Source organism: Balaenoptera ricei, chromosome 8 (genome assembly GCF_028023285.1).
Source record: "Balaenoptera ricei isolate mBalRic1 chromosome 8, mBalRic1.hap2, whole genome shotgun sequence".
Classification (NCBI taxonomy): Eukaryota; Metazoa; Chordata; class Mammalia; order Artiodactyla; family Balaenopteridae; genus Balaenoptera; species Balaenoptera ricei.
In genome coordinates, this window is record NC_082646.1 from 15,476,122 (window position 1) to 15,497,372 (window position 21,251).

At 55.0% G+C, this 21,251-nt stretch overlaps 3 protein-coding genes across 3 annotated transcripts; 2 read left to right on the forward strand and 1 right to left on the reverse strand.

The window, feature by feature from the left end:
• Positions 1 to 4,044: 4,044 nt before the first annotated feature.
• Positions 4,045 to 6,340, forward strand: APOA1 (apolipoprotein A1). Its single transcript, XM_059929306.1, has 4 exons — positions 4,045 to 4,354; positions 4,560 to 4,622; positions 4,805 to 4,958; positions 5,607 to 6,340. Exons 2-4 carry the CDS (start codon positions 4,580 to 4,582, stop codon positions 6,205 to 6,207), a joined length of 798 nt encoding a protein of 265 aa, XP_059785289.1. The 5' UTR covers positions 4,045 to 4,354; positions 4,560 to 4,579; the 3' UTR covers positions 6,208 to 6,340.
• A 2,455-nt stretch (positions 6,341 to 8,795) lies between these two features.
• On the reverse strand, positions 8,796 to 10,380 carry APOC3 (apolipoprotein C3). Its single transcript, XM_059929307.1, has 3 exons — positions 10,288 to 10,380; positions 9,999 to 10,122; positions 8,796 to 8,916 (listed from the first exon to the last, which is right to left on the reverse strand). The coding sequence occupies exons 1-3, from the start codon at positions 10,340 to 10,342 to the stop codon at positions 8,796 to 8,798; spliced, it is 300 nt and encodes a 99-aa protein (XP_059785290.1). The 5' UTR covers positions 10,343 to 10,380.
• Positions 10,381 to 15,613: 5,233 nt separating this feature from the next.
• On the forward strand, positions 15,614 to 17,939 carry APOA4 (apolipoprotein A4). The gene is made up of 3 exons (XM_059929308.1): positions 15,614 to 15,662; positions 16,029 to 16,155; positions 16,958 to 17,939. The coding sequence occupies exons 1-3, from the start codon at positions 15,614 to 15,616 to the stop codon at positions 17,922 to 17,924; spliced, it is 1,143 nt and encodes a 380-aa protein (XP_059785291.1). The 3' UTR covers positions 17,925 to 17,939.
• The last annotated feature ends 3,312 nt before the right edge of the window (positions 17,940 to 21,251 follow it).

The following is a 21,251-nucleotide window of genomic DNA, read 5'->3' on the forward strand; positions in this document are numbered from 1 at the left end:
GAAACGGTCACTCTGGAGACTCCCCTGGTCGGGGAAGAGGGTGGTAGGACTGCGGGCCTGCATTGGTAGGCCCTGCACCCACCAAACAGTCCAATCCGGGCACTTGGCGCCTCTGACAATGATGGCTGGACCCCAAGTCTGGTTCTGAGATGCGCTCCGTTTGCTATTGGTGGTGGTTTTCCCATAGGTCTCTGCCCAGAAAGACTCGCTTCTCCAAAATATTAGTAACGAGGGGTTTGGGCTCGTTTAAGCCAAATATCTTACAATGAGATGGAGTAGACACACTAGTGAATAAGTATATTTTAAAAGGAAGCTTCTGGCTTGGTAAGATGCTATCAAACAAGGGCTCTGGGAGTCGGGGGTCCGGCTGCTGTTGGCTGATAGGCAACCATCAAAGAGCTAGAAGCCAGAAGAGCTAGAAGCTAGAGGCCCCCTGATTCCCTTCCTGCCAGCACCGAACACTAACGGCTGAAGGACGCAGGGCGGCTCTTAGCAGCTCTCAGCTGCAGCCTTACAACAAGGAGGATATCTGGCCTGCTGGCCTTAAAGGGACAAACTGAGTTCATCCTGAAACTGCTTTGGCCACGAAAGAACTGTGCAGACGTCAAACACTAGGTTTGCTCTAATTTCACTAGTGAACCAAAGAGCAGGGCAAAACAGTGCCCAACTGGTAAGCTTCTGAGGCCCCCCGTATGCTGGCTAGGAGGATCTCTACCGCCCCCCTCCCCAAGAGGAAGGAGCCTCTCGTCCTGAGACACCCCTGAGCTGCCCCAGCAGGGCACCGGCCTCCCTCAGACTCTCTAGACAACAGGCAGGGAGCTGGGCTGGCCAAGCGGCAGCCTCCCTCTCCGCCGAGCCCACAGAGCCTTGGGGGTGGGTCAGTCCCTCATCTCGGCATCTGCACGTCAAGACCACGCAGAGAAAATGTGATTCCTCACCGTCCCCCACTTCTGCCACCAGAAACTGAGGTCATGGCTCTGGTCTGACAGTGCAAGTGTGTTCAGTGGGAGCAGGCGGGCAGAATGGCAGAAATGGGGATTCTGGGCCACAGAATACTTACTGTTTACTAAGTGCCAGGTCCCTTTCAGTTTTGCCGTGCATGTTCAAATTTAGTGTTTAACACAACATAAATTTATGATCTGACAGTACAGGTCTGGAGGTCAAAAGTCCAAAATAGGTCGCACTAGTCTTAAAGCATGAAGTCAGCAGAGCTGTATTCTTCCTGGAGGCTCTAGGGAAACTCTGCTTCTTTGGCTCTTCCAGCTTCTAGAGGCTGCCTGCATTCTTTGGCTCATGGCCCCCTTCCAGCAATCACATCACTCCAACCTCTGCTTCTGACCTCCCACCTTTTTCTCCAACTCTCCCTCTCCTGCCTCCCTCTTGTGTATTTAAGGACCCTTGTGATGGCATGGGCCCACCTGGATAACCCAGGATAGCTGCCCCATCTCAAGGTCCTTATAATCACATCTGCAAAGTCCCTCTTGCCATGTAAGGGAACAGTCACAGGTTCCAGAGAGTAGGACATGGACATGTTTGGGGGAGGGGCTTATCCTGCCTGCCACGCATGCTACCCCTACGATAACTCTAGGAGATGCACGTTCTGTCATTATCTTCACTTAACAGATAAGAGACTGAGGTAAGGTGGAAGGTCTGGACTAGCCCAGGTCATACAGCTAACAAGTGACAGAGCTGGGATTGAAACCTAAGGTGGTCCAGCTCCAAAGCTTTCCCCTCTGAGGAGAAAGGCATGAGGCTGGCTAGAGTGGGAGAGGCCTGGAGCCCCGCCACTCCGGGATCTGGCAGACGGCAGTCCCCGGCTGGGTTTTAGAACATTAGGGAGTTTCCTGGGTAGGTGGTGCAGAGCACATTTCTGCCCTGGGTCCTCAGTCCAGACACCTGGGTTCTAAGTCCAGCCCTGGCTCTAATTCCCTGGGACACCAGGGACACTGGGCAAATTCCTCCACTCTTCAGTTTCCTCATCTGAAGATGGTGGGTGGGGAGAGGCTGATCTCAAAATTACTCTCGGCCTGCACGTTCACAGGTTCTATGACCGGGGCCCTGTAGGTGACCTGGTGTCGGGGGCTCGCACACCTTCCAGGAGAAACCTTACAAAATGGCTCTGCAAACACCAACAAGCACACAGTACTGATTTACAGGATTTCCCTGGGTTCATCCTCCAACCACCCCCATTCTCATCTTCATTTTACTGATAGGAAACCAAGGCTCAGGGAGATTACATAACTGGCTCACAATCCTCCTCCAGGATTTTGCACACTGAAGGCAAAGATGAAATAAGAACCTAGGCTCCTGCCACTAGCAGTCCAGAGGTCTTTCCCTGACACCAGCCATCCCTAAGGGCTGGTGTCCATTCTCACCTGTGTGGGATCCAAGATCAATATGAACAATGCTGGGACTTCCCTGGTGGTGCAGTGGTTAAGAATCCGCCTGCCAACCTAAGTGTCCACGGACAGATGAATGGACAAAGAAGATGTGGCACATATATACAATGGAATATTGCTCAGCCATAAAAAGAAACGAAATTGAGTTATTTGTAGTGATGTGGATGGATCTAGAGTCCGTCCTACAGAGTGAAGTATGTCAGAAAGAGAAAAACAAATACCATATGCTGACACATATATATGGAATCTAAAAAAAAGAAAATGGTTCTGAAGAACCTAGGGTTAGGAAAGGAATAAAGACACAGACGTAGAGAATGGACTTGAGGACACGGGGAGGGGGAAGGGTAAGATGGGACGAAGTGAGAGAGTGGCATGGACATATATACACTACCAAACATAAAATAGATAGCTAGTGGGAAGCAGCCACATAGCACAGGGAGATCAGCTCGGTGCTTTGTGTCCACCTAGAGGGGTGGGGTAGGGAGGGTGGGAGGGAGGGAGATGCAAGAGGGAAGAGATATGGGGATATATGTATACGTATAGCTGACTCTGTTATACAACAGAAACTAACACACCATTATAAAGCAATTATACTCCAATAAAGATGTTAAAAATAAAATAAAATAAATTAAATTAAATTAAGGAAAAAAAAAAAAGAATCCGCCTGCCAATGCAGGGGACATGGGTTTGAGCCCTGGTCCGGGAAGATCCCACATGCCGCAGAGCAACTAAGTCCGTGTGCCACAACTACTGAGCCTGCACTCTAGAGCCCACGAGCCACAACTAGTGAGCCCGCGCACCACAACTACTGAAGCCTGTGCACCTAGAGTCCATGCTCCACAACAAGAGAAGCCACCGCAATGAGAAGCCCGCGCACCACAACGAAGAGTAGCCCAGCTCACCGCAAGTAGAGAAAGCCCGTGCGCAGCAACGAAGACCCAATGCAGCCAAAAATTAATTAATTAATTAATTAAAAATATTAACAATGCAAAGATCTATGTATCCCATTTAAGCAACTGTCCTTTATTCTGAGGTTATGCTCTTTTTGGTTCTTTTTTTTTTTTTTATTTTCTGAATTTTATTTAATTTATTTTTTTATACAGCAGGTTCTTATTAGTTATCCATTTTATACATATTAGTGTATATATGTCAGTCCCAATCTCCCAGTTCACCCCACCAGATGGTAGGGTTTGGGCCAGGTGGGGCGCAGCGGTGGGTAAGATGTTTAACATGACAAAATGCAAAGTGGGCAGCTCTGTGTTGGTCTTTAGAATTTGTCTGGAAATGTTAGAGGTCTCTGACATCTCAGAGTCCGGGAGCCACTGAGCACTGTCCTGTCTCTCTCCCCAGGCAGCATCCTAGCACGGGGCTCCCTTTGCTTTTGGATCTGGGAGGTCTGCAAGGGCCTGGAGAGGGGGGGATGATGAGAGATGCGACAGCATTGGTGGGAGCACCGTCTGCTGCCTTTGTGAGGTGGGGGCAGGGTGGAGGTGAGAGAATCTCCCTGGAATGCGAGGGGACAGCGGGGGAGGACACCGCCTGAGTGGAGGAGTTCCAGCCATCGCTGGCAGCTCATGTGTTTTTCTTCCTTCCTCCCATTCGCCTGCTGCACTGGCACAATGGACAATGGCCGGCACACAGCCCCGACCGAGGAGAAGGGGCCGGGTGCAGCTGACCCAGACTCTGGGGACCCGCAAGCCTGCACCCACTCCCTCCCACCCCTGCCTGAACCCTTGATCCCTGGCCCTGCAGCCCTCACAGTTTCCTGTTTGCCTGCTCTATTTGCCCGGCCCCAGGGACAGAGCTGATCCTTGAACTCTGAGTTCCACATCGCCAGGACCAGTGAGCGGCGGCAAGGCCTGGGCGGGCCTTATCAGCCTCCCAGCCCATCCCCTGCCTGGTCACATAAATAGGCTGGGGGAGAGCTGGCTGTTCAGAGACTGCTGACCATTGAGGTAAGTGCTGCTACCCGCTTCCCCCAGCTCTAGGCATTTGAGGCTCAGGCTTTGGGATCCTGGTTCCAGCCTCTGCCCCATGCTGGGGCTCTGGACACCTGGCCCTCTCCTACCCTGTGCCCCGCCTCCTTCTCCTGGGCTTCAGTGAGATGGGGTGCGCGGGCTCCTTCAAGCCCCATTCAGCCGGGCCCATCTTCTCCTCCAGGTCACCCACGTCCCTTCAAGATGAAAGCCGTGGTGCTGACCTTGGCTGTGCTCTTCCTCACCGGTAGGTGCCCCCAGCCTAGGGAGCTGACCATCGGGGGGCGACTTGTCTCTGAACCGCTGTGGTCCACCCTCCTGGGCACGGGGAGCTGAATTTCTCCCTCACTCCCTTCTCCCCTACCTGGCATTTCAGCTCAGATCCCGGCCCAGAGCTGGCCTGATCTGGGGCTCCCCTCCCACCCCCAGGGAGCCAGGCTCGGCATTTCTGGCAGCAAGATGACCCCCAGTCATCCTGGGATCGGGTGAAGGATTTTGCCACCGTGTACGTGGATGCAATCAAAGACAGTGGCAGAGACTATGTGACCCAATTTGAAGCCTCCGCTTTGGGAAAACACCTCAAGTAAGGACCCAGACTGGGGTCTGGGGCAGGGGTAGGGGGTGCCGGTGCTAGGAGTGGAGAGGCCTGTGGGAAGAAGCAGCCAGACTGGCCGAATCCCCACCTGCTATTTGATGGGCCCCATAGAAGACCTGGATGGAAGACAGAAGTGGGATCCCCACGCAGGGTCACAGCCCCCTAGCAGGCGGCAGACCAGTGCTGCCGGGTCAGTATTCACGACACCGCTCTCTGCCTGCAGGTGCAACAAGCCCCTTCCTGTTCTTAACTCCCTTCTTAACTCCCTCCTCGGCTCCGGCCAGCACCAGGATGGCTGTCTTCAGAGAGGAGAATGGGCTGGAAGGGTGGAGACTAGGTCCTTAAAAGGCCCGGCTTCGGGGACAGACAGGACTGGGTACCAAAACCAGCTCTGTCTCTTTCTAGCTCCTCTGTCCATCTGGTCAGTGGGATGCAGTGGGAGTGGGGCGGGGGTGGGGGTGCGGAGATCATGGATGGGAGAAGCCAGGCTGAGGGTCTGCCCCCAGCTACCGCACCTTCAGGGACAGGTATGTCCAGGTGTCACCCCAGGTAAGCGGGGGCGCTGGGCTGCAGCTCCAGGGGGTGCCGGGGTGCCTGGGAGGCATCCCCCGAGCCCTCCTCTCTCTCCCCCGTCAGCCTGAAACTCCTGGACAACTGGGACAGCCTGACCAGCACGTTTGCCAAAGTGCGCGAACAGCTGGGCCCGGTGACCCGGGAGTTCTGGGACAACCTGGAAAAGGAGACAGAGTCGCTGAGGCAGGAGATGAACAAGGACCTGCAGGAGGTGAAGCAGAAGGTGCAGCCCTACCTGGACGAATTCCAGAAGAAGTGGCAGGAGGAGCTGCAGACCTACCGCCAGAAGGTGGCGCCGCTGGGCGAGGAGTTGCGCGAGGGCGCGCGCCAGAAGGTTCAGGAGCTGCAGGACAAGCTGACCCCGCTGGCCGAGGAGATGCGCGACCGCGCGCGCGCCCACGTGGAGACCCTGCGGCAGCAGCTGGCGCCTTACAGCGACGAACTGCGCCAGCGCATGGCCGCCCGCTTCGAGATGCTCAAGGAGGGCGGCGGCAGCCTGGTCCAGTACCACGCCAAGGCCAGCGAGCAGCTGAAAGCGCTGGGCGAGAAGGCCAAGCCCGCGCTGGAGGACCTCCGCCAGGGCCTGCTGCCCGTGCTGGAGAACCTCAAGGTCAGCATCCTGGCCGCCATCGACGAGGCCTCCAAGAAGCTGAATGCCCAGTGAGATGCCTTGGGCTCCCCTCGCCATCAGTTCAGTTTCTTAGAATAAGCATTTTCGGAGCGGGACGGGTGTGATGGGTTGTATGTTTTTTTGAAGCTTCGATGATGATTTTTAAACAATAAAGAGTTCTCCAAAAGCCAAGAAATTCTCTTTGGGGAGAATGAGGTTGGGGGGCTGGGGGGAGTGACGCTGGAGGGGACTCCAGGGGGGCGTGGCCAGAGGGCAGGGACACCTGTTGATTTCCCAGTGGAGTCATCAGCTCTGAACTGGGGCCTCTCAGGGCCTTAATGCTGGAGGACCTGCTTGGCCGGGGGGCTCAAGAGTGGGGACAGAAAGGAAATAATAGAGGACCAGGCAAAGCGACAGATAATCCAACGCAGGTGCCCGGAAAGGGCCTCAAGCAAGAAGTAGTGGCTTTGCTGGGAGAAGTGGGTTCCCTGTCCCCAGCGTTTCCCGTGGGCAGAGGACAGGAGCCTCCCCCAGCCCTCCTACTCTAGGGCAGGTGAGGCCGACAGACTGCAACGAGCCACTGGAACTTGAAGGATTTGGGCAGGTTCAGATGAAGGGCTTGGCACTTGCTCCTTCATCCTTTATTAATGCAAAAAAATACTTTAACAAACACGTCCCTTTTCCTTTTTCACAAGGGCCTCGTGCCATTCCTCACACTCCCACCCTGCCTGGAAACAGCCGCTGTTTCCTCGGGCTCAGCTGTGCCAGCTCCATCCCTGGGGCTCCAGCCCTGCCAGCCACTCTTTTTCTGGCCTGAGTCAGAAAAATCATCACCACCTCTTGCAGGTAACTAGCACATTTTAAGCTCCAAAGTGTTTTCACATCTATCATCTTACTGCATCCTTCCCCAGATCCTGGGTAGACTGCCATGAAATCGATGGTATGGATGCGGAAGCTGGAGCTTGGAGATGTGAAGTCACTTCCGGGGTTGAAGAGCAGGGTGGTCTAGATTTTGCCCCTTTTAGACCTACGTGCTCCTGAGCATCCATGATTAGTAAAAAAAAAAAAAGAAGTTTGTGGCCAGGCATTCAAGTTCATATGGACTTGAGTGTTTACAGCCGGCCCCTCTTCACACTCAGGTATGCACACCCCCATGTGCATGCTTGTGGCTTCACAGACCTGCAAAGGTCTGGGCAGTGCATTCGCGGAGCCTTCCCTTCCCTCTGCCCTCAGGGCCTTTTGCCCTGGTGCTGGAAAATCTACCCTTCCTCTACCTCCAGTGTATCTTAACAGCTCTTGGATAAAGGAGTGGGCTTTTTTAGTTCCTAAACATCCTGAGCTACAATAGGTGTCAAGCCCAGATTTGGGTGAGAACATTTTCCAGGTGTGGGTGCTGGGATCCCTGGCCAAGTTGGGCCCAAAGAGAAGCCCAGGTGGACTTCCAAAGAGAGAGCAGACGTCTCCCAGTGGGGCTGGATGTCCTGACGCCACCAAGATCTGTCAAGGAGCCTTTGACACCTGGCATGGGAGTAACGAAGCCTTATTCTGTGTCAGCTGAGCAGAATGTGGACAGCTGTCCTGGGCCTGAGGTCCAGCTCTGCTGTTTGCTGACTCAGTGACATTGGGCACGTGCCTTCACCTATCTGAGCCTCAGTCTTGTCATTGGAAGAGTGGGGGGCTGCTCAAGTAGTCTGTGGTTCTGGACCCCTCTGACGTGAACATCTGTTGGGTAGTGGGGACACAAGGGGCGCAGCCTGTGTTGGGTGACCTTGGGTTCCTCCTTAGTTCCCAGGACACTGGCCCCCCCCCACTCCAATCCTGGTCCCAAGAGGACAATCAGCTCAGCCTGTAGTGACAATGGCAGCCATTTACCAGGTGCCTTTGATGTCCCAGGTGCTGTGCAGTGTCTCCTTTCCTTCATTCATTCTCAACAAACCTACAGTGGATGGGGTATCATTGTACCCACTTTACAGATAAGAGACTGAGGCTGATATGAAGTGATGGAGCCAAGACTAGAGCCCAGATGTATCTTACTTTAACTACTACCCCTCGGCCTCCTTCCCTCAAGTGTGGTTGAGAGGGCCAGGTGGCCCGGGCAGGGCAAGTCAACTCCAGAATTTTGAAGGACACACAGAGTCTCAATTCTGATGATGACATAAAATGCCAGGCGCAGGGCCTGGCACAGAGCACACACTCAAGACATGTTACACAGCACTTGACAGTTTATCAAAGTCTTGCCAAACCTAGCATCCCCTTTGCTCCTCCACGCAAACCTGTGGAGGCAGGCAGGGTAGGTAGGGTCATTCCTACCTTACCCCAAGCAGCTGCTAAGAGGTGGGTGGGACACCAGCCCCAGGCTTGCCTGAGTTGGAGTCAGTCCTGAGCCCACCCGCGGAAGAGCCCCGGCCCATTCCCGCGCCCAAACATACATGGCACGCGTGGGACATCCCACTCATGGCAGCTTCTTGTCCAGCTTTATTGGAAGGACAGCACACCCCGGGGGTGGGCCAGGTCTGGGGTGGGGTGGGAGGGCACTGAGAATGTCGTCCCTTTCAAGCAACCTTTGGGGGCAGTCCTGGGAGGCTGCAGGACCCAAGGAGCTGGCAGGATGGATGGGCAGGTGGACTTGGGGTACCGAGATCTCAGGCGACCTCAGGTGAAGGCAGTGTGGGGTTCGGGGCAGAATCCCAGAATTCAGAGAACTTGCCCTTGAACGTGCTCCAGTAGTCTTTCAGGGAGCTGAAGCTGTCGGTCACCCAGCCTCTGGGGGTCAAATCAGTGAGGGGAACAAACAGGGTGGGGATGAGATCCGGTCTCTAGGCAGTGGCAACCATGGGGCTCCCACCATATCCCCACTGCCTCTCCCACCACCTTCTCAACTCCACCCAGCAATGCTCCAAGACCTCAGGCAGGAACCCCCTACAGCTGCCACCCCAGGAAAAGACGCCAAAGGTGATGATGGGACCCCCAGCACAAGCCAAATCCGAGTTTCTCCAGGTGGGGGCAGACCTTTGTGCCACGTGGGTCTGAAGCAAGCTGGAGAGGAGTGATTGAGTGGGGAGATGTGTAAGGTCAGGACTGCCGTTCTAGTCTAGGCAAATGAGGCCCCCTAGAATTGTACATCCCCGTGGCTCTGAGTGGGGTGGGACCGAGGGAAGCCGTCTCTCATTTAGAAAATCATCAGAGGGTTGATTAGCTGCCTGAAATGGGGCAGGTCCCTTGGTTAAGTGAGCCTTGGTTTTCTCATCTGCAGAATGGGGAAAATAATACCTACTCCACAGCGGGTTCTGAGTACTAAAAATGTTTGTGAACGCCTCTGCTATGGAAATGCCGGCCAATGCGGGTGAAGTGGAGGCGGGGAAGGGGGCTGGGGAGAGCAGAGGACTAGTGGGCAGGGGCAGGGTGGGCGAGGAAGGGCCGACTTCTGCTCACACGGGCCCCAGGGCTTGGAAGGAGGCAGAAACACACACACACACACACACACACACACACGCATGCACGCACGCACGCACGCACGCGCACACACACACATACACACACACCGGGCTGAAATTGGGTCGGGTGGAGCCAAACCTAGAGCCAGACTATCAGAAAAGGAAAATGGAAGTGAAGGCTGAATGGCCTTCCTCAGAGCCACGCGGGACACGGAGGGAGAAAGGAGGGACCACAAAGGGATAAGAGGCGGGATTTGGTGCCCTCTCCCTGCGAGGGAGCCTGTTTTACAGACAGAAAGGCTCAGAGAGGCGCAGGTCCTTGGTGGCCATGGGAGAGCCACAGCCCTCCTCCTGGGCTCTCACCAAGTCAGGGGCAGGTGGGGGGCCGGGGGCAGGGAAGGGAGGGCGTACCTGGCCTGCTGGGCCACCTGGGACTCCTGCACGCTGGTCAGTGCGTCCTTGGCAGTCTTGGTGGCCTGCTTCATGTAGTCCTGCATTTTGCCCAGAAGGGAGGCATCGTCTGCCTCGGAAGCTTCTGTGAGGAGAGTGGGGATGAGTGGGGTGGATTAGCCTCTGGGGAACCCTTGGCTCCTGCCTGGCCACTCATCAGGGCCCGGCATCCCCAAGCCACCTGTCAAGGGTCCTCCAGACAGATAGCGGCCCATTCCCTGCCCCCAGCCCGGTCCCACCAGCTGCTTACGGGCAGAGGCCAGGAGCGCCAGGAGGGCAGCAACGAGGAGGACCCGGGGCTGCATGGCACCTTTGTTCCTGCAGGGAAGTGTCCTGTGAGGGGTGCCCCATGTCCCCCCACCGCCGCTGGGCCCTCCCTGGGGAGACGCAGTGGCCCTTAAAGTAGGACCTGAGCTGGGTCAGGCCAGGAGGAGGAAGGACCTGTTCCCGTCCTAGTATGGGAGAGGCTAAGGGCTTTCAGACAGGGTACTTGGGGGACCCAGGCCAGAGAGAGGGAGGAGTGGCATGGAGCAGAAACCCCACCAGACCGGGAATCAAGACACCTGGGTTCTGGCCAGGTTTCCACCACTAAAATGCTGTGTGACTCTGGGTGGCTCTCTGTACCCTCCAGACGTCAGTTTTTCTGCCTGGGGTGGGACTGGGGTGTCTAAGGCTTCTTCGGGTCCTAAACATGCAGAATGCATGGAAAATGGAGCCAGTGCCCGCCCCAGTTCTGCCACTACGCTCTACGTAGCTTTGGGCAAGTGACCTTCCCCCACGGACCTCCGTTTCCCCAGAATGCCTTGGGAGGGGACGCTCATCGAGCCCTAAGGCTTCCTTGGTTCTAGCAGGCTCTTCTCCAGGCTTTGCTGGCTGGGCTGAGCAGGGACCCCCGCCTGGCCCCCACCATCCTGCTCTCCTTTTCCTCCTCCTCCTCCTCCCCCCAGGGGGCATTACCTGGAGCAGCTGCTTCTTGGGACGAACTGAGTAAGCAGGCAAGAGGGTTCTGACCTGTTTTATATTGTCCCCAGAGCAGTGGGCACTGAGGGCCCAGGGAGCTGGGCAAAGGTCACCTGCTGATCAATCTAGACCAGGGCCTGAGAGAGGGTAGCCAGAGGCAGTCAGGCCTGCTGGGAGTTGGGAAATCTCTAGAAAGCTACGGGTGCCCATGCTGCTCTCTGCCACCCCTGCAGCCCAGATGGGCTCAGGACCCGGGGGTGGCGTGGGCCTGGGGAGACCCCATTCCTCCTGAGCAGCCTGGCTCCTCAGGGAGAGGCTGGCGAAATGGGAGAAGGGATTAGAGGACAAACCTCAGCCCTTCACACTTGGGCTCCAGGTCCTTCCCACCCCTCCACCCCCCAGCCCCAAGCCCTGACAACAGCCTGCAAGGGGTGTGGGTGATGTGAGAGGGGGATGGGCTGTCTCGGACTTGGGAACAACTCAGCGGGTCGGGATGGGGTGTCTAGAGTGAAGCCACAGAAGGCCTACAGGCAGAGGCTTGTGCGGGGAGGGGGGACACAGGTGAGGGCACACAGCCACCTCCCCAGCACCTCCGTCTCTGGGCTTCAGTCCCTGGTGCTGCTTACCCAGAAGCCTCCTTGAGCTGATCCCAGAGCAGGGGGTGGTGGGAGAAGGTCAAAGGCCGCTCTGAGTCCCAGGCCTTTATCCTACCATCCCCTCCTCCTCACCTTGCCCTCTGGACCCACTGATAACATTCTCTGGGACAGGATCCAGGCTCATGGTTGGGGCCCTCCCCAAACTGCGGCAGCTGGGATTGACCCCCAGCGCTGAGTACTCTCACCTCAGGCTTCAGCTTCCTCAGCTTGGAAATAACGGCCCTCATAGTCCCCTGGCTGGCTAGGCAACTGAAAGGAACCAAGGTTGTGGTGAGGCTGGTCTGGTGGGGCGAGGGGCCAGACGAGCTCTACAGGGGCAGTCAGCTGTCCAGGAGAGGCCTGGGCCCTTCTCGGGGTGAGGTGTCCCTTGGGCCCACACTGGGAGCTGTAGCCTGGATGTCAGGATCAGGGGCCTTTGTCTTCTGGATGTGAAGACGTCAGAGCCAAGAAATTCTAGGTTTAAATGATGACTTTGGCACTTACTCATATGACCCAGGGCCAGATATCTAACGTCTCAGTGCCTCGATGTTCTCCTCTGTAAAATGGGGCTAGAATACCGATATGCCAGAATCGCGGTGAAATGTAAATGAGATATGTTACAAAGCAGCTGGTCCATGGAGGGGGCTTCATAAATCTCTCTCTCTTTCTCCCAAACACCTTGTCCTTCCCTAGACAGCATAGTCTGAAGGCGGGAGGAGCCTCCAATGTAGAAGTAGAGCTTTTGACAGGCGGCCGTCTTCTCAGGAGGAAGCGACTAAACCCACAGTGTGAAATCACAGGCCTGAGAAAGTGACCTGGCCCTACCCTCAGAATTCTTTATCTGTGGCTGAGACTTGAAGTTTCTCCATACAGATTCATTCCTTTGACATAGACCTTGTTATCTGCTAAAATACAAATAGATTCCTGTGAAGTAGACATTATTAACCCCATTTTACAGGTAAGAAACCTAAGGCAGGGCCAGAGGCATACCCAAGTACCCATAGCCCATCAGTGGCAGAGCTGGGAACCAGAATCCAGGTCTTCAAATAGCCACGCTGGTACCAAACCACTTGGAGAGATGAGACCCTTGGAGATTTGTGTCACTCATTCATCAGAGTCAACCCGTTTCAGACCTCTTCCTGAGTACAGATTTTGGTGATGGGGTGGGGAGGAAAGGAAGTTGAGTAGGAGTTCACTGAAGGATTTGGACATTGGGGAAGGTAGAGGGCAACTGTGTCCACTTCCCTCTTCTGTTCTGGCCTGTTCCTCGGCCCCAGTGGTGAGGGCCACAGTGGGAGTGCAGGTTCCAGGCTGGGCTGGGTCATGCTAGAATGGGCTGGCTGGAGCCCTTGGCCCTGTTTCCTCCAGCTCTCTTTCCATGCGTGTGGAGGGTCTGGAGGAGGTCGTGCTCTCTCTCCTGCACGGCAATGGGCCACTGATCCCAGGGAGGTCAGAAGACGCGGGCAGAGAGACCCGGCGGTGAGGTGCCGAGCTGGGCAGAGAACCTGGGTGTGTGGGCCCACGCAGCTGGGTGGCGACATGCCGTGGCGCCTGGGACCTTAACTCTTTCACAGGGCTTGGCACCTTTGTGTGCCTGTATCCCTCCCAGCAGCTCCAGCTGGGTCTCAGTAGGGCTATCTCAGTAAGGGTCTTATCGGTGGCCCAGACTAAGCCACCTCTCCCCTCCTTCTTCTCTCCCTCCCCCCGACCATGGCTCCCCTGGAATGAGGAGACTCCTCTAAGCTTGGCCCCCAGACCACAACTGGTGGTGGGAGGAGAGGAGGAGGAGGACGAGGGGGAGAAGGCCTGATCAGCTGGGGCCAAAAATGGTCCCCTGGGGTTGGATTGACTCTGCTTCCACTTGTGTCCAAGTGAGGCTTAGCACATGAGCCTCTGTGACCCATGCCCCTGCCACAAGGCTGGACCGGGCAGTGCTGATTCAGTGCTACCAGCCAGAGGCCCGCTGCTCAGACTGTAAGTCCGGAAGGCCACGCTCAACGGAGTGTCCTTGGTGACTCATTGCCCTCCTCACCTCTGGCCTGGAGGGGGGAAGGGATGGGGCACTGACCTTTACACCCAGCCCAGGCTGGACTGTGCCTGATTCGGGCGTGTTGCAGGGAGGTAAAGCTTTCAGGGGTAAAACATGGCTCGTGCTTGATGAGCACTCACTCTGCTCCAGGCACCATTCCCGGCATTACTCAGATGATATCCCTGACTCCCCAGGAGGCGGTTACTATTCTATGCCCTGCTGAGGCAGATGGGGCTCAGAGAGGTTAAGTGACTCACCCAAGATCACACAGTCAGTACGTGGGGAGCCCACACGCAAACCCAGGGCGTCCGACTCCAGCACCGGAACCCTTAATAACTACTGCGTGACGGCATGGGCTGCTCCAAGAAGGAGTAGCTCCCTGACACTGGAAGTGACCATGGGTGGTGTGGGACACTGCTGGGTAGTGGGGACTCTGCAGAAGGGGTGCAAGCATCAGAAAGCCTTCCAGCTGTCTTCCATTCCATGATACAGCAAGCCACTTCTGGTATACGAAAAAATGGAGACATGGAAGTCAGGGTTAGCACAACTGTGGTCTATTCCAATGGCAGACCACTGGAAGCCCATCTACGTGCCAGGCACTGCACTCACAGAGGGCAGCCAACGGTGCGATACGATGGATCTCATCTCATAGTCTCTCACGGTGATGTGTGTGGTCCAGCAGAGGGGCCCAAGCCGACCAGGCTGTGTCGCCTTCTTGGTGGATAGCTTCCTGTGTGTGACCTCATTTGGAGAGAACGTTGGAAGCCCAAGTAGAAGATCTCCTGGACACCACCACCATCCCCATCATCCCCGGGTGAGAGGCCCCCTGAGAGCCTCAGGTCCTGTGATTCATCACAAGCTGACTGCTCCCACCCAGGGAGTGTGGCTGGAGAGGTGGGCAGGAATCAGGCCTCGGGCCAGCCTGCCCCTCACCCTGCATCACGCCTGCCTGGTGACCCCCGGAGGGTTGGGTCTAACTCTGCCACTCTCACTGGAGCGGTGAGCACTCTACTGTATTCCCTGCTTTGATCCAAATCAGGAAAATAGTAATATTATTATTAACAACAATAACAACTAATTTTTAGTGCTTACTCTGTCAGGCACTATACTACTCACTTCACCAGCAATATCTCATTTAATATACCCAACAACCCCATTTTTCAAAGGAGAAACTGAGGCTCAGGGCTAGGCCAAGTTGAATCACTAGACCAAGGTGACACACTTGGCAGTGATGGGACATGAAGCACACTTACAGTTAACACCTTCAACACGGGACACCCCCCAACTCCACCCACCTTCCCAAAGGCTTGTAGGGGTCCCCTGCTCCTGGGTGCACCTTGACCAGAGCCCTGGATCTCAGCTCGCTGCCCGCACCTGTGGCCCTAGATGTCCCAGTCCAGAGTCTGGTGCTCTGAGATGGAGTCCAGGTTGGGGGGATGTAGGAGTGGGGGGCCACTCCTCACTGGAGCAGACAGAGGAGCTGTGAACTTTGCCTCCCCCTCACCCCCACCAAGCCTGGCACAGACTCAGAGCTGCCACAGGGCCTCTGGGGCAACAGTCCCAGGCTCAGGTGTTCCCTAGGCCTTGTTTCTCCCCCAGCTCATGGCCCCCCACCCATCCTCCCTTCAATGCTGGGTGGGGCACGTGCACAGAGCAGCTGCTTCTGACTGCTGCCTGAGCCCCAGTCTGCCGTCACCTTCCACGTTGCCTTAGGGTCACAAAAGTCCAAGAGGCCTCCTGGGAATGTGTCACCTTCCAGCGTGGAGTCACAATGGGGAAGAAGGCGGGGAGGACAGCCCGGTGGGGATTTAAATGTCTGGCTGGCTCTGAGCTTCAATCAGTTCGAGCAGCAGCATAGGTGAGCTGCCTGAGAACCTCTCCTTTGGCCCCCTCTGAATCCAGGAAGGATCCAGTGCAGTAAGAGACTTTTCCAGCCCAGCAAGGAGCCCAGGATGTTCCTGAAGGCTGTGGTCCTGAGCCTGGCCCTGGTGGCTGTCACCGGTGAGTAGAAGCTGCCTTTGGATGGGACTTTCAGGCAGGACCCATCTGTTGCATCAGGCAGGGAAGGGTGGAGAGTCTGGGGCCAAGGTAAGAGGACAGTTCCGAGTGCCTGTCAGCCCACAGCTGGATGCAGGCGGCTGCCTGGTTGCCACCTGGCTCACAGGAGAGCTGGTCCATTCACAGCGGCGGGCCCCCTGGCATTGGTGCTATACCCGTTTTACATACCCCCATGGCTTCCAACTAGCCAAGCGCAGAGAAGGAAATCAGTGGCTAGGCTCCCCCCATCATCCGGCCTGCAGCTCAAGGCTGGTGCAGAGGGGCAGGGAAGGAGACAGGTCCTCATGAATTGCTCTGTTTTCCACCCAGGTGCCCAGGAGGAGGTCAGTGCTGACCAGGTGGCCACTGTGATTTGGGACTACTTCAGCCAGCTGAGCAACAATGCCAAGAAGGCTGTGGAACATCTCCAGAAGTCGGAGCTCAGCCAGCAGCTCAAGTAAGAGGGGCAGAGCTTGCGAGGCGGAGCTTCTTAAAGGCCATGCAACGAGTGGGCAAGGGCTGAAATCGGAGGCAGGAGACCTGAGCTTAGGATGCCCACTGCCCTGCCACCAACTCACTGGTGACCCAAGGTCTCCAGACCTGGGACCCACATGTACAAATAGAAAAGTTGGGCTGAATAATCCCTGCTTTAACTTTCTAGAGCATGACGAATGACCACATCTTAGTATTGAGGCTCGCAGAAGAAAGGAAGGGAAAGAAATGTCGTGTGAGCTGGCTTCTAATACATTCCAGAAGGACAAGCCTCTGTGAAATCATGGGAAGGGAGGTGGGGATATTTGGCAAGCTTCTGAGGGTGGGCACATGGCATGGAAGCCAGCACCTGGTGTAGCTAGAAGATGCTGGAAGAGGTCCAGAACATAACATTCTACTAGAGAGTGTGATCTCTGTCACGGCACACCTGGGCTGGGGAGGACCTCGGAGTCCACACTTTTTACTTTACAGGTAAGCAGAGGAAAGCAAGCTGCTCCAGGTCACATGATAGGTAAATACTGTGACTCAAGCTCAGGGGGAGACTCAGAGCTACAAGTTCAATGTTAATACCTTAGTCTATTACATCCATTTGCTCAAATCATGATCCACCGTAGGGAAGGCCACAGGGGAAAGATGGGTGAACTCAGTACCCTGCACACTCACCTGTCCTAGGCAGGTGTGTGTAAGGTGAGCGCTATGTAAGGAGTCAAGGTCCCGGCATGGAATGCCAAGCATAACGGTGGCCCCCTTGTGTCCTTCCGCCCCAGCACCCTCTTCCAGGACAAACTTGGGGAAGTGAACACCTACACGGATGACCTGCAGAAGAAGCTGGTGCCCTTTGCCACGGAGCTGCACGAACGCCTGACCAAGGACTCAGAGAAGCTGAAGGAGGAGATTCGGAAGGAGCTGGAGGAGCTGCGGGCCCGCCTGCTGCCCCACGCCAGCGAGGTGAGCCAGAAGATTGGAGACAACATGCGCCATTTGCAGCAGCGCCTGGGGCCCTACGCGGAGGAGCTGCGCACCCAGGTCAACGCCCAGGCCCAGCAGCTGCAGCGCCAGCTGACGCCCTACACCGAGCGCATGGAGGCGGTGCTGAGGCAGAACATGGACAACCTGCAGGCCTCGCTGGCGCCCTACGCCGACGAGCTCAAGGCCAAGATCGACCAGAACGTGGAGGAGCTCAAGGCGCGCCTCACGCCCTACGCCGACGAGCTCAAGGCCAAGATCGACCAGAACGTGGAGGAGCTGCGCCGCAGCCTGGCCCCCTACGCGCAGGACGTCCAGGGGAAGCTCAGCCACCAGCTCGAGGGCCTGGCCTTCCAGATGAAGAAGCACGCCGAGGAGCTGAAGGCCAAGATCTCGGCCCGCGCGGAGGAGCTGCGGCAGAAGCTGGCGCCCCTGACCGAGAGCGTGCGCGGCAACCTGAAGGGCAACGCCGCGGAGCTGCAGAGGTCGCTGGCCGAGCTGAGCAGCCACCTGGACCAGCAGGTGGAGAAGTTCCGCCACACCGTGGGGCCCTACGGCGAGACCTTCAACAAAGCTATGGTGCAGCAAGTGGAGGAGCTCAGGCAGAAGCTGGGCCCCCTGGCGGGGGACGTGGAAGACCACCTGAGCTTCCTGGAGAAGGACCTGAGGGACAAAGTCAACACCTTCTTCAACACCCTCAAGGAGGAAGAGAGCCAGGCCCATGCCCTCACCGCCCAGGAGCAGATGCTGGCCCCTTTGGCGGGCTGAGCTGCCCCCGGTGCTCCTGCCCCACCACTGACACCTGCCCTGCCCTGCCCCCTGTCTGTCTGTCTGTCCCAAAACATTTCTTGTATAAACCCGTGGATACCTGTCCAGTGCAAAGTGACACTGCCTCTCGCTACTCAATAAAGCTGCTGAGAAGCTAGCCCAGTCTGGTTACAATGTGAATTCTTGGTGTTGCAGGGCCTGAGATGAGAGCTTTGCAATGCTTGGCAGGGGCTGCCAGGGGATGCTTAGAGGGGCACGGAGGGCTGGGAGGTGCGACGGGGGGAGGGGGGAGGGCAGGGCGTGCTGGGAGAGGTGTGGGGATAGCTCTAAGGGGGAGGTGGATAAAGATGTCATGTGTTATCCACAAATGAAATATGCAACCCATTTATATTCACTTAGCCAACAAATGTCTTCAATTAAGTACATTCACCTCGTTGTGCAACCATCACTACCATCCATCTCCAGAACTGTTTCATCTTCCCAGCTGAAACTCCATACCCATTAAACAGTAACTTTCCCCCGGCCCCCGGCAACCACTACTTTCCGTCTCAGTGAGTTTGCCTACTCTAGATATTTCTTGTAGGTGGAATCATAGGCACCAGACAATGAGCAAAATAGCTTTTGTGGAGCATCGGTCTGACAATGCGCTTCACTCTGAGAGGGCCACCGAGGTAGTCAGGACGTGGTCTTTGGCTTTGGAGAGCTCACGGCACAGTGGGGGAGACTGTCCCTCCTGGCAGAAGCTCTTTTGTGCCTTCAACCTGACTTACTTATGTGAATTTTGATTTATTCTACCCCACCCCGTCACACTTCCATTATATCGATTCATGCTTATTTCAGAAATTTCTTGACTGCTAAACCCATGGTCTCCAGAGTTGAGGAATGCGGCCTAGAGACCATAGAGAAGAGGGGATGCCCACTACACAAGGATGCCCACTACACAGAAGAAAGAAATCTCTAAACCTAGATGGTAAATTCATCAGGTCTCCTCTCCGGAGAATGGGATTTTTCTTTCTACTTTATAGATTTATGTAGTGTTGGGACTTTAAGATAATGTTTTAGTATTAGATTTTATTGTGGTAAAATATATATAACATAAAATTTGCCATTTTAACCATTTTAAGTGTACAGTTTAGTGGCATTAATTACATTCACAATGTTGTACAACCATCACCACTATCTCCAAAATTTCTTCATCACCAAACAGAAACTCTGTATCCATTAAGTAATTCGCCATTACCACTCCCCCATTCCACCTCCTGGTAATTGCCTGTCTGCTTTCTGTCTCTTAGGGTTTGCCTATTCTAGATAGTTCATGTAAGTGGAATCATACAATAGTTTTACTTTTGTGTCTGGCTTCTTCCACTTAGCATAATGTTTTCAGGATTCACTCCTGTCATAGCATATATCAGAATTTCATTCCTTTTGACGACTGAATACTATTCCATTGCATGTATAGATCACATTCTGTTTATCCATTCATCTGTCTGTGCACACTTGTGTTGCTTCCACCTTTCGGCTGTTGTGAAGAATGCAGCTATGCATATGGGTGTAGAAATACCTCTTCAAGTCCCTACTTTCAATTTTTCTGTGAATATACTCAGAAGTGGAATTGCTGAATCACACGGTAATTCTGTTTAATTTTTTGAGGAACCTCCATATTGTGTTTTACAGCAGCTACAGAATTTTACATCCCCACCAACAGTGCACAAGGGTTTGTTTTCTCTCGTCTTCTCCGACACTTGTTATTTTCTGTTGTTGTGTTTAAAAATAGCCATCCTAATAGTATTACTTTAAAAACTAGAAACAAACAAACAAATAAATAAATATTCACCAGAGTTTCTCCAGGACCCGGTTTTTACCACCTGGCAAGACTGAAGCACTTACACACAGGAGAACTGAGCACTGAATCCCTTGCGAGTGGCAGGGGAGGGCGTTTTCTGGACTCCGGTGCAGCCCACATCAGTATCTCCCCATGGTCCTCCCAGAGCCCGCACAGTTTCAGGCCTGAAGCTCCCCCAGCTACCTCTGGCTCCTCGGGTGAACTGGAGATAACAGACTCTTCCGTGCACATGCGTGAGTGCACCAAACCGAGGGTCGACCAGCACCGGTGTGGGCCAGGCTAAGACATTAGCCATACCCCTGCACCCTTCCACAAAGCTTGAAGGTAAAAAGTCATCCGAGAACGTCTGAGGGGTCACGGCCCCTGAAGTCTCTGGTGGTTGGCATGGCCCTGATTAGGGAGAGAAGAGCACAACAGGGTAAAGGGGGGCGGGGCCCGCTCTCCTCTTGAACCCACAGGGCATTGCTGCTGTTGAGGGATTGCCCAGCTGGATCAAAAGCAGCTCCCGCATGGGGACACAGTGTTCTCTTGGCATTATCATAGGACACCTTGTGCTCCCGGGAAGAGGAGCACAGGCAGTGGTGCACCCTGGGGAGAGAAACAGCAAGCGTGGGGTTATCCAGGGACTTCTGTATCTGAGAGCACCAAGAGTGGGACCATGTTACGTCGCTGTGTGATGACAAGCAGCTAATAATGGAGACCTCAGAATTGCCCGTGGCAGAAGAACGAGGGTGTGAGTTGCTGGTTCTGAGATGGTGGCTTAGTGGTACGGTGAGTAAAGAACTAAGACCTAGAAGAACAAGATCACAGGACGTTAGGATTGGAGGGATCTGTCTTGTCTCTCAGTCCAGTTCCTTTGACAGCATCTCTAATAAATATCCTAACTCTACACTAACAGACTCTTGAGGTCAGGCACCCCACTCGTTTGTTCATCATTGCACTCACAGCGTGGTAGCCAGCCTCTGAGATTGACCCTCATCTCTGGTACTCATGACCTTGTGTGGCCCCTCTCACATTGAAGAGGGCTGACCTAGGTGATCAATAGGCTTTGTGAAAGTCATGGTATATGAATCCCAAAGCTAGGGCATAAAGGCCATTGTGGCTTCCATATTGCTTTCTCTTAGACCGTTGACTCTGAGGGAAGACAGCCACCATGTTGTGATGTTGCGACGACACTCAGGCAGCCCTGTGGAGGGGTCCACATAGGAAGGAACTACAGCCCCTCCACAACAGCCAGCACCGACTTGCCAGCCATACGAGTGAGCCACCTTGGAAACAGATCCTCCAGCCTTGGTCAAGCCTTCAGATGAGTGTAGACCCAGGCAACGTCCTACTTGCAATCTCATGACAGATCCTGAGCCAGAACCACACAGCCAAGCCACTGACCCACAGAAACTGTGAGGGATCGTAAGACATTCAAGTTGGGGGTGATTTGCAATGCAGCGATAGCTAACTAATACACGGTGCCTAGCCCAGTGCCCAGC

Bases quoted from the DNA above. Each gene is read 5' to 3' on its own strand.
- APOA1 (XM_059929306.1), top strand. From the start codon at position 4,580: ATGAAAGCCGTGGTGCTGACCTTGGCTGTGCTCTTCCTCACCG. The intron at 4,623-4,804 runs GTAGGTGCCCCC...TCCCACCCCCAG, and splicing joins GGCTGTGCTCTTCCTCACCG to GGAGCCAGGCTCGGCATTTC. The intron at 4,959-5,606 runs GTAAGGACCCAG...CTCCCCCGTCAG, and splicing joins GCTTTGGGAAAACACCTCAA to CCTGAAACTCCTGGACAACT.
- APOC3 (XM_059929307.1), bottom strand. From the start codon at position 10,342: ATGCAGCCCCGGGTCCTCCTCGTTGCTGCCCTCCTGGCGCTCCTGGCC. The intron at 10,123-10,287 runs GTAAGCAGCTGG...CTCTCCTCACAG, and splicing joins GGCGCTCCTGGCCTCTGCCC to AAGCTTCCGAGGCAGACGAT. The intron at 8,917-9,998 runs GTACGCCCTCCC...TTTGACCCCCAG, and splicing joins CAGGTGGCCCAGCAGGCCAG to AGGCTGGGTGACCGACAGCT.
- APOA4 (XM_059929308.1), top strand. From the start codon at position 15,614: ATGTTCCTGAAGGCTGTGGTCCTGAGCCTGGCCCTGGTGGCTGTCACC. The intron at 15,663-16,028 runs GTGAGTAGAAGC...TTTTCCACCCAG, and splicing joins GGCCCTGGTGGCTGTCACCG to GTGCCCAGGAGGAGGTCAGT. The intron at 16,156-16,957 runs GTAAGAGGGGCA...CTTCCGCCCCAG, and splicing joins GAGCTCAGCCAGCAGCTCAA to CACCCTCTTCCAGGACAAAC.